This window comes from Drosophila innubila, assembly GCF_004354385.1.
Source record: "Drosophila innubila isolate TH190305 chromosome 3L unlocalized genomic scaffold, UK_Dinn_1.0 0_D_3L, whole genome shotgun sequence".
Classification (NCBI taxonomy): domain Eukaryota; kingdom Metazoa; phylum Arthropoda; class Insecta; order Diptera; family Drosophilidae; genus Drosophila; species Drosophila innubila.
In genome coordinates this window covers 4,032,666-4,046,721 of record NW_022995376.1, presented here as the reverse complement: position 1 = coordinate 4,046,721, position 14,056 = coordinate 4,032,666, and the positions used below count along the sequence as shown (strand labels likewise).

Genomic DNA, 14,056 nt, shown 5'->3' with positions numbered 1-14,056 from the left:
TGACTTGATTTTGGACAAATAAACAAACAAACAACAAAAAATAAAACAAAAATCGTAACCACAGCAGCAGCCAGTCAGTTAATTTTCATTTACAAATCATCAGCTTTACTTTGCCGGCTTAACTTGCTCAACATTACATTGTACATATAAACTTCAGCACGGCAAATATATATTTACACATTGAGAAAAAATAAACGGAGCTAACAAAATAACAAATTTTGTACAACTGCGAAAATACAAATTAATTTAGCGCCCGGGTGTGCAATTTAAATGGTAATACCGCGCAAATCAGCATCCTCCGTCAGTGAAGCACATCGGTGGGATAATAACAATATGTCGTAAGTAAACAAATGTTGGAATCTTAACATAAATTTAATCAATATGATAAATGTTGCAGTTTGCCGGCAAAGAGTTGTGAAAGCCTGTTCTCGGGCAGTTCCCGGGAGTCGGCCAGTCAGATCTATCAGCGCAAGCAGCCGGTGCGCGGGGTCAAGAATGGAGGCATGCGCCAGCCTTCCCTGGTGCCCAGCAACACCAATACCAGCGACATTCATCAGCGTGTCATGTCCGCACGCAATTTGCGCGCCAAGACCTTTCAGAATCAACTGGCCGATGCCCAGGCGGAGATTGCCAATCTGGCACATGAGAATCGCATGTTGCGCACAATGCACAAACGCCAATCGACGGCATTGAATAAATATGAAAATACGGGAGCAGAGTTGCCACAACTCTTGCATTCGCATGCCGAGGAGCTGCGCGTCTGGCAGACCAAGCATCGCAATGTCCAGGCGGCCAACAAGGAGCTGGAGGCAAAGCTCAAGCAAAAGGAGGCACAGATTCTAACGCTCAGCGATCAGAATAGACACTTCAGTCAGCTGATTAGGGACAAGTAAGTTTTAATTGAACACCTTTAACCGGTATTAACCGATTGAAGTTGGTAACTGTTACTGCAAATCTAACCGGTTCAATCAAGCATCAAATTGAATAACGTTGTTGAAATAATCCGTTTTCAAACTAATTTTTCATTTAAATTTTAATAATTTATTAGATACATATTTTTCGATATCAAAGATTGTTTTATTTATATTTTACCGTTTTTTTTTTTAATTTTCACAACTAAGTTTGTTTTCTCGGGAAAGAAATCATACCGGTTATTTTAAAACATACAATAAACCCAAAACCGTTACGAAACCTATATACGAAGATTTTTGCGTAACCAAACTACAGACATAACCTAAACCCTAACCGAAACCGATATTCCTTTCGGATTGATACCCTGATAACAAGGCAATCTTTTAATGCGTTTTCTTCTCTTTCAGAAATCTAGATGAACGCCAGAAGCTGCAGGATAAGCTGCGTACTTTGGAGCAGCGTCTGCAGGACAAGGATAATGATATGAAGCTAATGTCACGCAAGGTTCAATTGGAGTCCAAGAACTTCCGCCAACAGCTGCTCAATGAGCAAAAGAAAACCAAGGAGGTGATGCTTAAGCTGGAGAAAGCCAGGCTAGAGATCAGTGGCTATCGCAAGCTGGAGGAGTTCGCTGTGGGTTCAAGAATACTTTTTATAAGAGATAATGAGATAATTAGCCATTTTTCTGTTTTAGCCGCAACTTGACAAGGCAAATCCTTTGGCCTCGGCACGACGCACCAAGTTGAATGCCGTCGAGGAGACGGACAAGATTGATAAGCTGGAGAAATCGCTGGAGGCGCTGGACAAGGCGATCGAGAAGAACAATCAAAGTGAATTCAATGCTTTAACTGATGTGCTGGAAACCGATTCCAATTTTGACTTTGAAAAGGATGATGCTGATGAGGAGAAAAGCGTTAACCAAACTACAGATGCTCTCGATAAGGATAAGACAAAACGTGGCAAATTGACACTGCCACCGGCAGCCATTCCTCCCAAGCCATTGCCCAATAGCTCCTCGGTCAATGCTTCGCGTCTGTCGCTCAGTCAGATGCTGAATCAGACCAAGCCCAAGCCGAATCCACGTCTGCGCAACGGAGCAGCTGCAAATGGAACCGTAACCGGAAGCGGAGCCGGGAGTTTATCCAGTAATTTACGGAGTGGCAGACGGCGAGATGGAGAAGATGCGGGCAAGGTGGCATCAGTCGAGGGAAGGGTAAACAAATTGCAAACAATGACAAAATCCTTGGAATTTGATTATGATGATGACTCGGATCATGTGGATGAGGATGATGATGATGATGAGGGCTTAATTAGCAAAATGTGCCATGACGATGAGCCCAGTGATGACATCGATGAGATGAATCCCAATGAAGATGGACCAGTCAATTATGCCGCCTACTTGGACACAAAATGTGAATTATCTGAAATGCTTGAAATGGACGAAGAGGAAGATGATTTTGATGAGGATGACGAGCAGTCACCAAAACTGATGGACAATGAGGTAAGTCAAGCACCTGGTCCTATTTGTAATACGAAATAATTAACACTTGTATTATTAAAGAAGGGGAATCCCCGTCCAGTGGCCAGCATGAAGGAGAACATGTCCAATATACGCAAGGTCATATCCGATGACTATAAGGAACGCGAGAACTTCTTGGACATCCACTGTCGCCCAGCCTCAGGCAACAACAACAACAGCAACAACATGCGCGATGATCCCGCCAAGAAGAAGCGCAACAACAACATCTCAACGGGCGGCATTACGGGGGGTCCCATGGCCGGAAGTCGCAAGCACGCATTGCTGGCCGCGCTCAAGGTCATCGATGATAACAAGGATGAGGATTAACAGCGACTTTTACACCCACTGTCTACCAGTTTAGTTTAGACCATAAGCAGCGTTAAGTTATATTTTTTAATTGATTTCAAAGTAAAAAAAAAACAATGCTCCGTGTGCCACAGACGATGCAGGTACAGCAATTGCTGGACAATTGCTGCTAATCATGGATGGCGTCCCCATAACGGCAAATTCAGTCCAGTAATTGTTGTAACTGTAACGCCCAGGGCTCGCTGATTAAAACAAAACCCAAGGTGACTAGTTTTTCGCTGATAATCAAAACGCGCGCGCTTACATATCGGTATCATATTTTTGGCGTTAATAAATTTGTGTCGATATTGCAATATTTCTGTGCGATATTATCGTACATTCGATACCAATACTTGACTCTTGGATAAAGAAAATCAAACCAGATCGGAAATTTTTACTGAAGTGGCAGCTCTCTGATAAAAGCTGCTGCGCCGAAAATCAACGGCACTATTCGTTCACTGAACGAACTGACTTGGGATCTATTCGCTGAACGAACTATATGAGAACTCCAATCACTGAATAAACTAATAAATGAAAATTTTATATGTTTTAGCCATATTCACAAGATTGTATATTATATTAAAATTTATAGTTTCATAATTGTTAAGCTCTTGTTAGCTTATATAGCTTTTTCAATTACAAAAATAGCTAAAAACAAGATATTATATAGTGAAATTTTCACTTTCTGGCGGTAAAGTTAATGAGAAGTAAGTTGTAGATCCTGCTTGTCTTGGCCTTAGTACATTTATGTAGTTGAGACTCGAAATCCGTATCCGCTCCATCTCTATTCTCCATTTCCAACTCCACTCTGAGAGATTGATTGTCCGTTCAAAGCGACTCAAACCGATCTTTGGTTTGTCATTCCAGCTCCGCTACTCTCTAAGCACTTTAAAGACCGTCGCCTTGACAAGTTCATCTATCAACTTTCCCTGTAGCCTGCTCCGCTCTAAGAAGTTGAAGATCCATTGCTTTCACAAGTCCATCCTTAAACTTTCCGGGATTATCCAGCTCCGTTCTGGAAATATATTATTAACACTTTTGTAAATATAAGGTTGGAAAGATTTCAGTTGTTTGTATCTTACCTTAACCCGGAAATTTGGACATTTATTGAAATAAATAAATTTGTTTCATTGTATTCGGAGAGGTGAATTGCGTCAGAGAATAAAGATTCTCTTTATTCAGTCAGTCTTCTCTAGCATTCGGAAAAGATCGGTCGCAAAATGTTGTGTAAAACATTTTATATAGTCTTTATAATAAATTGAATTAAATAAATTTGTCTCACTATATTCGGTAAGGTGAATTGCTTCAGAGAATGAAGATAATATTCATCATAACATTATCTTCATTCTCTGACGCAATTCCAATTTCCGAATATAATGAGACAAATTTATTTATTTAAATTTTTCATAAAGAATATACAAAATGTGTTACACAACATTTTGCGACCGTTCTTTTCTGAATGCTCAAAAAGACTGACTTCATCAGAACATTATCTTCATTCTCTGACGGAATTTACATTTCCGAGTACAATGAAACAAATTTAACAATTTCAATTTATTCAACAAGTTATTTTACACAAAATATTGCGAATGATCTTGTCTGAATGCTCAAGAAGACTGACTGAGTCGAAAACTGACATGAGGCAAAGAAGTGAATTCTAAAAAGACTATCGTATATTTTTAGTACATATATACTTATAAACTCATACTCGTGATATAAATATATAACATGGACAGCATAAGCATAAAAAATATATGCTATAAATAAAAGCAGAGAGTCGAAAACAAAACTCATCTGCGTGGAATACACAGAAATCTACATAGCAAGTATGGAGTCTATATATAGTATAGAGATTACAGTCTCGGAGATTAATGCGGTCATACAAACGGACTGGCAGACGGAAAGACCTTTCGACCTTGCGTATATGGAACCGAATTAAATAAAAATTGGTCAGAATGTACACAACAAACTTAAATGAATATTCTAAAAGTTTGGTGAAGACATCTCAAAAAACAAAAATTTTTTTTCAAACTAAAAGTTGATTTTTGAGATCGGTCGTATGACAGCTATATGTTATAGTCGACCGATTTGAACGAACCTCGGTCTGGTTGGACAAAACTAAGTAAAATGCATATTCTAACAGTTTCGTTGGATATCTCAACAAAACATAAAACTTTTTCCTACTAAAACTTAATTTTCGACGTATCGCCTCTATGGCAGCTACATGATATAGTTCTCCGATCCAAAAATAAAAACAAACTTGACATGCGTATGGTAAACAGGAACCTATATACCAAGTTTCATTAGGATAGCTTCTAAACGAAGAGACTAGAAACAAGAACATGTTTTTATTGACCTAGATTTTCGATCGGATCAAGAATATACCTAGTGTAGTCTGTCACACAAGGGTATAATGATTTTGGAATTCAAAGTTGTGAAATTTGACCTGTTTTCAATTTGAAATGTTAAAAATTGTTTATTTTGTAGTCTATTTATAAGAACTATGTACATTGTATCAGTATTAGTTATTCTTCTTGCCACGCATCTTGCTGATGGCCCGGGAGACCTTCTTCCTCAGCTGCTTTTGGTGCTGCATTTTGGATGCTTCATCAGCTCGTTTCTGGGCACGGAACTTCTTCAATCGCTGCTTGGTCTCGTTGCGATCCCGATTGCGTTTGTCCTTGTAGTTCGTCTCGATCATCTTCATCATTTTGGAGACCTTCTGCTCGTAGGGGGAATTGACAACGGCCACACGTTCCAGCGCCTCACGGGGATTCTCTGGACCCAGCTTGGGCTTATCCTTGTAGGGTAAGGCACGTTGCAGTGCCTTGGGTATGACCAGGGGACGGAAGATCTTTGGTTTCCGCACAATCTCCGTGTACATGCTGTCGGGTTGTGCCGCATTCTGGAGAGCACGCTCTCGCTTCAGCTGGCCAAGTGTCTTCATGCCCTGCCACTGACTCTTCTGATCCGGGGGCAGCAGCAGCGAGGTGATCGGCGCATAGAATCGTGGCACCTCCACACGGAACCAGGTGCGACAGAAGACAATGTCACTCAACAGTATCTTATCCTCGAAGGTGGCACGATAGGAACCTTCAGGCGTATGATGTGCCTTCTTAATTTGTCCACGGATTCCCGATACGGTTTTAATCTTGGCTCCCTCAAATTTGGCCACCTCCAGCGAGGAGTGGAACATGTTCTTAATGAACGCCGTGTTCTTGTAGATCTTAAATGGATGTCCCACCAGTTTGAGCTTCTTCATGATCTGCGAGGATTTGTCCAGTTCGGTGACGCAACCCGTTGCTGCAATCCGAAATCCTAAACGCTTCATTTCCTCCTGATCCTGACGCACCGTTTGCAGTGCCAAGAATCCCGTATTCTGTGGCGTTATTGGACCCCAAAAGGTCATGCTGCAGGTGACATGATTGGGCGTATACTTGAGATAGCGATGTCGCAAGTTGTCCTCCACCTTGGCATAAATGGCAACCGTTTGGAAACGACGCCAACCCATGGAAACGATCAGAGGATCGCCAGTTTTGAGTATCTTCTTGTACCAACGATGCTTCTTCACCTTGCAGTTGACATAGCCCACATTCTCCTCGGTCATGTTGAGTGCGCCCACCAAAACCGGATAGCTGGCATCGAAATTCTCCACAAACTCCGCGGGCAACGTCTTGAATCCCAAGCGGACATAGAGTCCGGCACGATAGCCTTCGATCTGGATGCGCAACTCGTTGTCCAAGTGGGCAAATTCACTTTTGTTGAGTTCGCTCTGCTTTTGGGCCTCCGCCTTGAGGTCCTCGTAGAAGGAATGATCGCCTGTAATGCGTCCGCCATCCTCCTCAGCTCCCTTCTCGCCATGATTATCGTATTCCGCATCGAATTTGGCCTTTAGCTTTAGCTTCTTGGCCATTAACTCAGTTTTGGTTAGATTCTCCTCTTCCACGCGCGTCATTTTCCTTTTATTTGTGTCGGAAGCAACTGTTTCTTCCTCCTGCTGCTCTTCCTTGGGTTTGCCGCTGTGCTGTTCACCCGTTTCCAGATCCTCAAAGTCACCATAAACCTCGCTATCCGCATCACTCATGTCGTCCAGCTTGAGCAAGTTTTCTGCATCCTCTGAGGCCTTCCATTTGCCAGTGACAAAGCAGTTCTTGATCAGCGCCTTGTTGGCATCCAACAGCCAATCCCGGGAGGTATCTAAAATAGGTACAAGTTGTAGCATCGTTGAGAATCTCTGGCTGCACACTTACCGCCTTGATACTCGAAGAAACAGCGCTCATCCTTGTCCCGTATGTCTTTGTCCTTTTGCAAATCGGTTTGTTTCTTGGCCGCCACACGGAACAGTCCACCCAGCTCCTCATCCGAGTCATCGGCCTGCTCCTGATCCTTCCCCTCCTGCTGTGTGCGCTCACTTTGATTGTAGTCGCCGTAAACAAGACGCATTAGATTCCGGGACTCGGAATGACGTTGCAGGAATGCATCACGTGCCTTTTGCGCCAGATTTGTTTTCCAGCTCATATTGCTGGCCAGAATGCGTGCCTCCTCCTCCTGCTCCTCCTCCTCATCTTCCCCATCGGATTCCTCGCTGTTCTTTGCTGCCGTCTCTGCCAGACTTTGATACTCCTCATCCCCTGAGGATGCATCCTCACTGTCCTGCTCCGCCTGCTCCTCATCCTCGCTGTTCTCACCACGCCAATCATCGGCTGCAAACTCATCAGCATTCTCCTCATCACTGGAAGCTGCATCCATGCCAGAATCATCGGCACTGTCTTCCTCCGGGTCGTACGCCTCTGCGTCGTCTTTGAAATCCTTGGATTTAATGGGCGCAGCATCGGAGAAGAGTCGAAATTCCTGCTCCTCCATTTGCTCATCCATGGTGGCCTTCTTGTCAATCAGTTTGCTGACCAGCGCCTCCTGTTCCGTCGCCTCCGCCGTCTTCTCCTTGTGCGAATGTGAACCTTGGAGCTCAATGTAGACCGCATCCTTGTCGTAGACAATGCCACCCACTCCGGACATGGGTGCATAGAGTAGACGCTCCTTTTCCAGCAGACTGCGTTTCTTCTCCGTGCCGGGCAATGGACACGGATCGGGAATGACGCTCAACTCATCGATGCGGGCATCGCCCAATCCGGCAATGTGCACCATATGCTCTTGCTTGAGCGGCACACCACGCACATAGCCATAGAGCACCACCTCGCGATCGCACTTGGGATTGCGACGCACAGTGTCCGTGTTGGTCACATCCTCCAAGCGATCCACCAGGAGATAACTGTGTGCTCCGCGCCACTGCAGCGGACGGAACTTCATGACGGATATAAAACGTCCCAGATTCTTGACCTCATTGCGCAGGTACTCGCCATGCAGCAGTCCTGATAAATAGAAGAGCTTGGCGCCATCGTAGACTTCCGTCCAGAAGCGATGCTTCAATTCCTTCTTGCGTTTGCGCAGCTGCTTGGGATTCTTGATCATGTCCAGATGCGTCAGCACACCCATTATCTTGGGCATACCGTGCACCTGGCAAATGTTGAGGAACTCAAAGATCTCCATCTCAAAACCGTAACTCGCATCACAGAGCAATAAAACCAAATCCGCACATTTGGCCACATCAATCATTGAGTTGATATCATTGTTGCACTCCAGCAGCGTGATGCGACGCTTCTTCGAGGTCACTATGGTAATGGGACCCTTGATATCCGTCACATTGGTCCGCGTAAAACTCTTGATCAGATCCTTGATCAGTGTCGTCTTGCCCACCTTGGGTGGACCCACAATCGCAATGAGCACCGGCGGCGGTACATCTGGCGTCTGATCCACCACGGGTATATGTTGTTTCTTGGCTGTTAAATCCTCTTTACGCCGGAAATTTCGTTCCGCACGTTGCGCTGAATTGATGGCAAATGCTTTTGGATTTCGTTGGCGCGCTGTCAATTCGGGCTCCTTTTGGTTTGAGTCCTTCTTGGCCTTCTCTTTCTTTTTGTCCGCCTTAACGCCGGACTGGCGGGCACGGTGCTGCTTGCGCTTGTCTTGGCCAGCATCGTCAGCCATTATTTAAAACAAAAATTAAAAAATTCTGCAACTGTTTACGAATTTTTTTGTTGCACGTGCTATTGCAACTCCCGTTGCCACTTCACATAAAAAGTTGCCGTTTATTTAAGCGTTGCCACTTGGTGATCATGCTCACTTGTTCTTTTTTCGAAGTTCAGTTAGTTCATTATATTTAATAAATATTATTTATGTATATTTTAGGTAATGCAAATTTTAAAATGCAATAGCTTTACAATAAATTAATAATTTTAAGAATATTTAAAATTCGAAACTAGATAAATTTAAGGGAAACATTTTAATGAAGTTCGTCACCCCAAGGGGAAAGTAGTTACCAAACTAACTCTAACAAAAATGTTAAGAAACGCAGAAAACTCGAACAAAAATTAAAAACCATTTTAAGAATTCTAGCTTGAAAATTAAAAAATTGTTTAAAAATATATATAAAATTTTAAGTTACCATTTTTTAGCAATTTACCCAAAAACAAACATGTGCCAGTTGCCATACCTGAAAATTCTAGAGGTGGCAAGCTTATGACAGGGTGGCAACGCTTGGGCCAAAACAGTGAAGCAATTTTTTCGCATTATTCATTTTTAGTTAAACCACTTGCAAAATGTTGCTGCGATTGGGCAAAGTGAAAACCTATTAAATAGGCTTGAGACAGAGGCAAACGCACACACATCGTTGGCTTGCCTAAAAAACGCCCAAATTAATTGAGACAGTGCAACAGCAACAAAAGAAGAAAAAGCTCAATACTCTCGCCCTGGCACTACTGGCAAGAAGAAGAAGAAGCAGCAGCAGCAAAGGCGGCGCGTAGTAAAAAGTAAAATAAAAATTAAATACTTATAGGGGATTCAAAGCGCATAGTTCAGGTAAATGTTAATCAAATGCAAAAGTCATGTATAATTTTAACGTATGTTGTAAGTGTAATGACGTGCAAAGTCTTTGTCGGCAACTGTGTGGGGAGTGAGTTGGATAGGAGAGAGGGAGAGTGGAGAGCAGGGTTGTCTGATTCTGTGTGGTGTGGGTGGGGGAGGTGTAGGGGTGTGTTGGGAGGTGTCAATTTCTGGAGCCGCCTTGAAAGAGATGTCTGCTCAAATTCAATGCCACCAACAAACAGACAATTCTGGGCCTCTGACCTTGTGTTGACTATCGATTTCTTAAATTGCATAAAAAGCCAAAATATAAAAAAATATACAGCAGACTAAAAATCAAGTGAAGCGCACAGAAGTGAAGGTTAAACATTTTCTATGGCACGGACGCTGTTCTTTGTTTGCAGCAGCAGCAGCAACAAAAAAAACACTAAGAAAAATATGCAAGAAATGTCACAACAACAACAATGACAACAACAACGAATAGCGATCAGAGTCCCAGAAGCCAGAAAAACAGCGTATACATTATTCTTTGTTATACCCTTTACTTAAAAAATCAATAAAAGGGTTTATTGTTTGTGTTGAAATGTATGTAACAATGAGAGAAAGGCATCTTTGACACTTTTAAGTATACATATTCTTGATCAGCATCAACTGTCGGGAAACTATGACTATGTCCGTCTGTATAAGCACAAATCTCAAAGTTTATAAGAGCAAGAGCAACTAAATTTTTTAGGATCATAATTTTTTCTTGTTAATAAACGTTAACTGACATTATTATTCATCATCCTACTTAATCGTAACAAGATTGGTTAATTAAAATGGCAGTAATGCCTGTTTTAAGTTTAAAGAAATACTTCTAAGCTCCTAAAAGTATCTATAGTCTTTCCCGATTCTTTTATAATATTATTTCTAGACTACTTAAAAATTCTTGTAAATTTTTTCACAATTACTCGACTAACTAGAAACTCTTTCTTATTACAATAATTTTAACTTTGGTAACGGATACTCCCAAAGTCGTGATCTTGATTATAGTCTTTTCCAAACATTTTTTCTATTTTTTTTTGCTTATTATTTTTGTACAATTTTGCGACTATCTAATAATTCTAGCTTATTTCCTTAATCTTAACTCGGCTAACGAGTATTCCTATAGTCGAGATTTTTCTCATAGCATTTCCCGCTTATTTTACGTAGTATTGTTTTTTTTCTCTTGATTTTATACACATTTTATTTCTTATTTTTATTGTATATTGAATTTGTTTAAAAGAGAAATGAAATTGTATTGACTTGCTCTCCTTTCTGCTCTCTATCTCTCTTTCTCTTTTCACAGCTATGGAGAGTCCCTGTGAGTCGGAGAGTTCCTTGGATGGCGGCACCATGCTGCCACCAAGTCCCGTATCTCGGGAGCAGCTACAGAAGCGCATCGAGTCGCTCACCCAGCAGAACAAGTGAGTCTCAACCGGAATCTCTAAGAGGAAATTCATAATAAGATACTTTCTCTCCCACAGAGTTCTCAAGGCCGAGCTGGATACGTCCAAGACAAAATGCAAGGTGGTGCAGGAGGAGAATCGCTTTCTGAAACAAGCCTCAGTCATAATAGTGAGTAAATCAAATAGTTATGCCTAAACATAACTAATCTTCATCTAATCCACAGCAAGCCAAGGCGGAGCAGGAGGAGGAATACATTTCCAACACATTGTTAAAGAAGATACAGGCACTTAAGAAGGAGAAGGAAACGCTGGCACATCACTATGAGCGCGAGGAGGAATGCCTCACCAATGACTTGTCCCGCAAGCTGGATCAGCTGCGTCAGGAAAAGTGCAAGCTAGAGCAGACACTTGAGCAGGAGCAGGAGTGTCTTGTCAACAAGTTGATGCGTAAAATCGAGAAGCTACAGGCGGAGACAGACAACAAGCAGACAAATCTGGAGCAGCTGCGTCGCGAAATGGTTGAGCTGGAGAACACCCTGGAGCAGGAGCAGGAGGCGTTGGTCAACAAGCTGTGGAAACGCATGGACAAGCTGGAGACGGAGAAGCGTTCGCTGCAAATCAAACTGGATCAACCCGTCTCAGATCCGACAACGCCACGTGATATCACCAATAATGCCAATGGCGACACTGCCACCAATCTGAGTGCGCACATCCAAACACTACGCTCCGAGGTGTTGCGTCTGCGCGCCAATCTTGCTACCGCCCAAAAGGAGGAGAAGTCCATAAGGGAGGAGAATGCTCGATTGCAGCGTAAACTCAAACAGGAGGTGGAACGACGTGAGGCGTTGTGTCGCCATCTCTCTGAATCGGAATCATCGCTGGAAATGGACGAGGAGCGTTTCTACAATGACAATCTGATGGCTTGCAATGTCAATGTGAATGTGAATGCTCAGCGACAGCGCACGATCAGCAGTCCCGTCTCGCACAGTCCGTCGAGCAGTCGCCCCCTCAGTCCCGGCACAGCGGGACAAAATCGCTGCTATGCTTGCGGACAGCTTGTGGTGCGATTAATATACATGTTAAGGGTGCAGCGATTTGTTTTAGAACGATTGTTAATCCAAACTCGTAATCTATGGTCAATTCTGAGATGTTTTCACCCGGAAATTATAGTTTTCAAATCAATTCCGAGTTCACGCTTTTAGAGTTGAAAAATTGTATGTTTTTAATCATTGCATGGACAAAAATTATGTTTTAGAGACAATAATCCTTTGTTTTGAGTCCTTGCATGTACGAAAATGATGTTTTAAGGACTATTGATCCTTTGATTCTGTGAAATTTTATAAGTCCTGGTCCTAACAAAAGTTTTGATACCAATATTGTCAGAATCTGACTAAAAGCACTAAAGATATGCTAATATCAACATGCTAAATATGTTTTTAAAAAATATTTTCAACTCAAACAGCGGGGACTAGAATTTAACCTTAGACCTCTGATTTCTTTGTAAAAACATCTTAGAATTGACCATAGATTACGAATTTGGCTTAGCATTTTTTAATAGTTTTTGATTCTATACAAATCGTTGCATACTAGATATATATACCCATCTTTATATATGTTTATTAATAATAATCCTTTACAGAATCGTCGCGCCAGCGAGCGTTTTATAAAGCCAGCACTGCCGACGCCCATGCTGGGTCTCAATACTTCCGCACCGAATGTGCTGACCACAACAAATCCATTGCTGGCCACTGGTTCAGCTGCTATTTATGGTGTTAATGCTCCTACAGCGGCGACTGCGACTGCGCCACCAGCTGCTTGTGTGGGCGGCGTGGGCATGGCAGGATTTCTATCGAATTTGAGCAGCGAACGACTGAGCTTGGCTGGAGGTGGAGCGGGAATGGGAGCTGGAGCTGGAGCTGGTACTGCAGCTGGTTTGCCACAGACAGCGGGAACATTTCTGGCTGGCGGCATATTATCACTGAATAATCAGCTAACTGGAGCTGGCGGGACATCGAGCAGCGCTTCGTCCTCGTCATCCAATCTGCTGATGAACCATCAGAATACAACGTCCAGCGGCAATTTGATGAATAGCAGCAGCAGCAACTCATCGCTATCTTTATCGGCTTTTACGCCCACTAATCAACCAAGTGCTGCTGCCACGGCGTTTATACAGCCGGCCAGTCCAATGGATACATCCACATGCAAGGATTAGGATCTAGCTTCAACATATTTCCTCTCTCTCTCTCTCACACACACACACACACCCAACACACGCACACCCAACACACGCCACACACACACACCCAACACACGCACACACACGCAAGCAAACAAAGCAACCAGTTTAACGAAAGTATAAAACATTAAAACCCCCAACAATCCCAATCCTACTAAATATTGTATAAGCTTCTCTCTATGCAGGCGGCTCAAAGTCGCATCATTTATTTCTATATATCTAAAAAAAAAACAACAACAAATCTCTTTATAGTTATTGCGACATAAACAACAACAAAAAAAACAACACTTTCAATTAAATTACTAACGGAATTCCTAGACCGCGTATGGAAGCAGTTACGAATATTTAGCGCTAATATTATGTAAGCATTGAAATGATTTTTTACTTCTGTTTGGTTCCATTTAAATGAAGAAAAAACGCATGTAAAACCAATTTCCCACGTTTTTCCTCGCATGTGGGCTTAAAAATTTTTTGAAGTAAATATTATGTAAGTCAAATAAAGTTCAACAATTAAAAATTCAAATAGCTTACGCTTTTTGTTAAAGGCCCCGTTTGAAGAAAACCATTTGATTATATTTTCAAAACGCGCGCCAATAACTTTTTTAATTCTGATTCTTAAGACGTTGCCACCTGTTCTAACGGCTGCCACCCAGTCCAAGGGCTACTCTTAAACAACAGCTGTTATCGATAGCATTGTGT

The 14,056-nt window shown here is 42.4% G+C and overlaps 3 protein-coding genes and 1 long non-coding RNA gene across 4 annotated transcripts; 2 read left to right on the top strand and 2 right to left on the bottom strand.

The window, feature by feature from the left end:
• Nucleotides 1-213: 213 nt before the first annotated feature.
• LOC117787404 (probable protein phosphatase DDB_G0282105) lies at nt 214-2,994 on the top strand. Its single transcript, XM_034625916.1, has 5 exons — nt 214-338; nt 398-889; nt 1,320-1,545; nt 1,607-2,413; nt 2,474-2,994. Exons 1-5 carry the CDS (start codon nt 271-273, stop codon nt 2,756-2,758), a joined length of 1,878 nt encoding a protein of 625 aa, XP_034481807.1. The 5' UTR covers nt 214-270; the 3' UTR covers nt 2,759-2,994.
• Nucleotides 2,995-3,323: 329 nt separating this feature from the next.
• On the bottom strand, nt 3,324-4,355 carry LOC117787405. Its single transcript, XR_004617686.1, has 2 exons — nt 3,859-4,355; nt 3,324-3,791 (listed from the first exon to the last, which is right to left on the bottom strand). It is a non-coding gene; the product is annotated as an uncharacterized LOC117787405 (long non-coding RNA).
• An 870-nt stretch (nt 4,356-5,225) lies between these two features.
• LOC117787349 (ribosome biogenesis protein BMS1 homolog) lies at nt 5,226-8,883 on the bottom strand. The gene is made up of 2 exons (XM_034625852.1): nt 7,027-8,883; nt 5,226-6,973 (listed from the first exon to the last, which is right to left on the bottom strand). Exons 1-2 carry the CDS (start codon nt 8,819-8,821, stop codon nt 5,298-5,300), a joined length of 3,471 nt encoding a protein of 1,156 aa, XP_034481743.1. The 5' UTR covers nt 8,822-8,883; the 3' UTR covers nt 5,226-5,297.
• A 463-nt stretch (nt 8,884-9,346) lies between these two features.
• LOC117789249 (coiled-coil domain-containing protein 6) lies at nt 9,347-13,880 on the top strand. Its single transcript, XM_034628361.1, has 5 exons — nt 9,347-9,691; nt 11,022-11,139; nt 11,200-11,290; nt 11,346-12,182; nt 12,761-13,880. The coding sequence occupies exons 2-5, from the start codon at nt 11,024-11,026 to the stop codon at nt 13,331-13,333; spliced, it is 1,617 nt and encodes a 538-aa protein (XP_034484252.1). The 5' UTR covers nt 9,347-9,691; nt 11,022-11,023; the 3' UTR covers nt 13,334-13,880.
• Nucleotides 13,881-14,056: the final 176 nt, after the last annotated feature.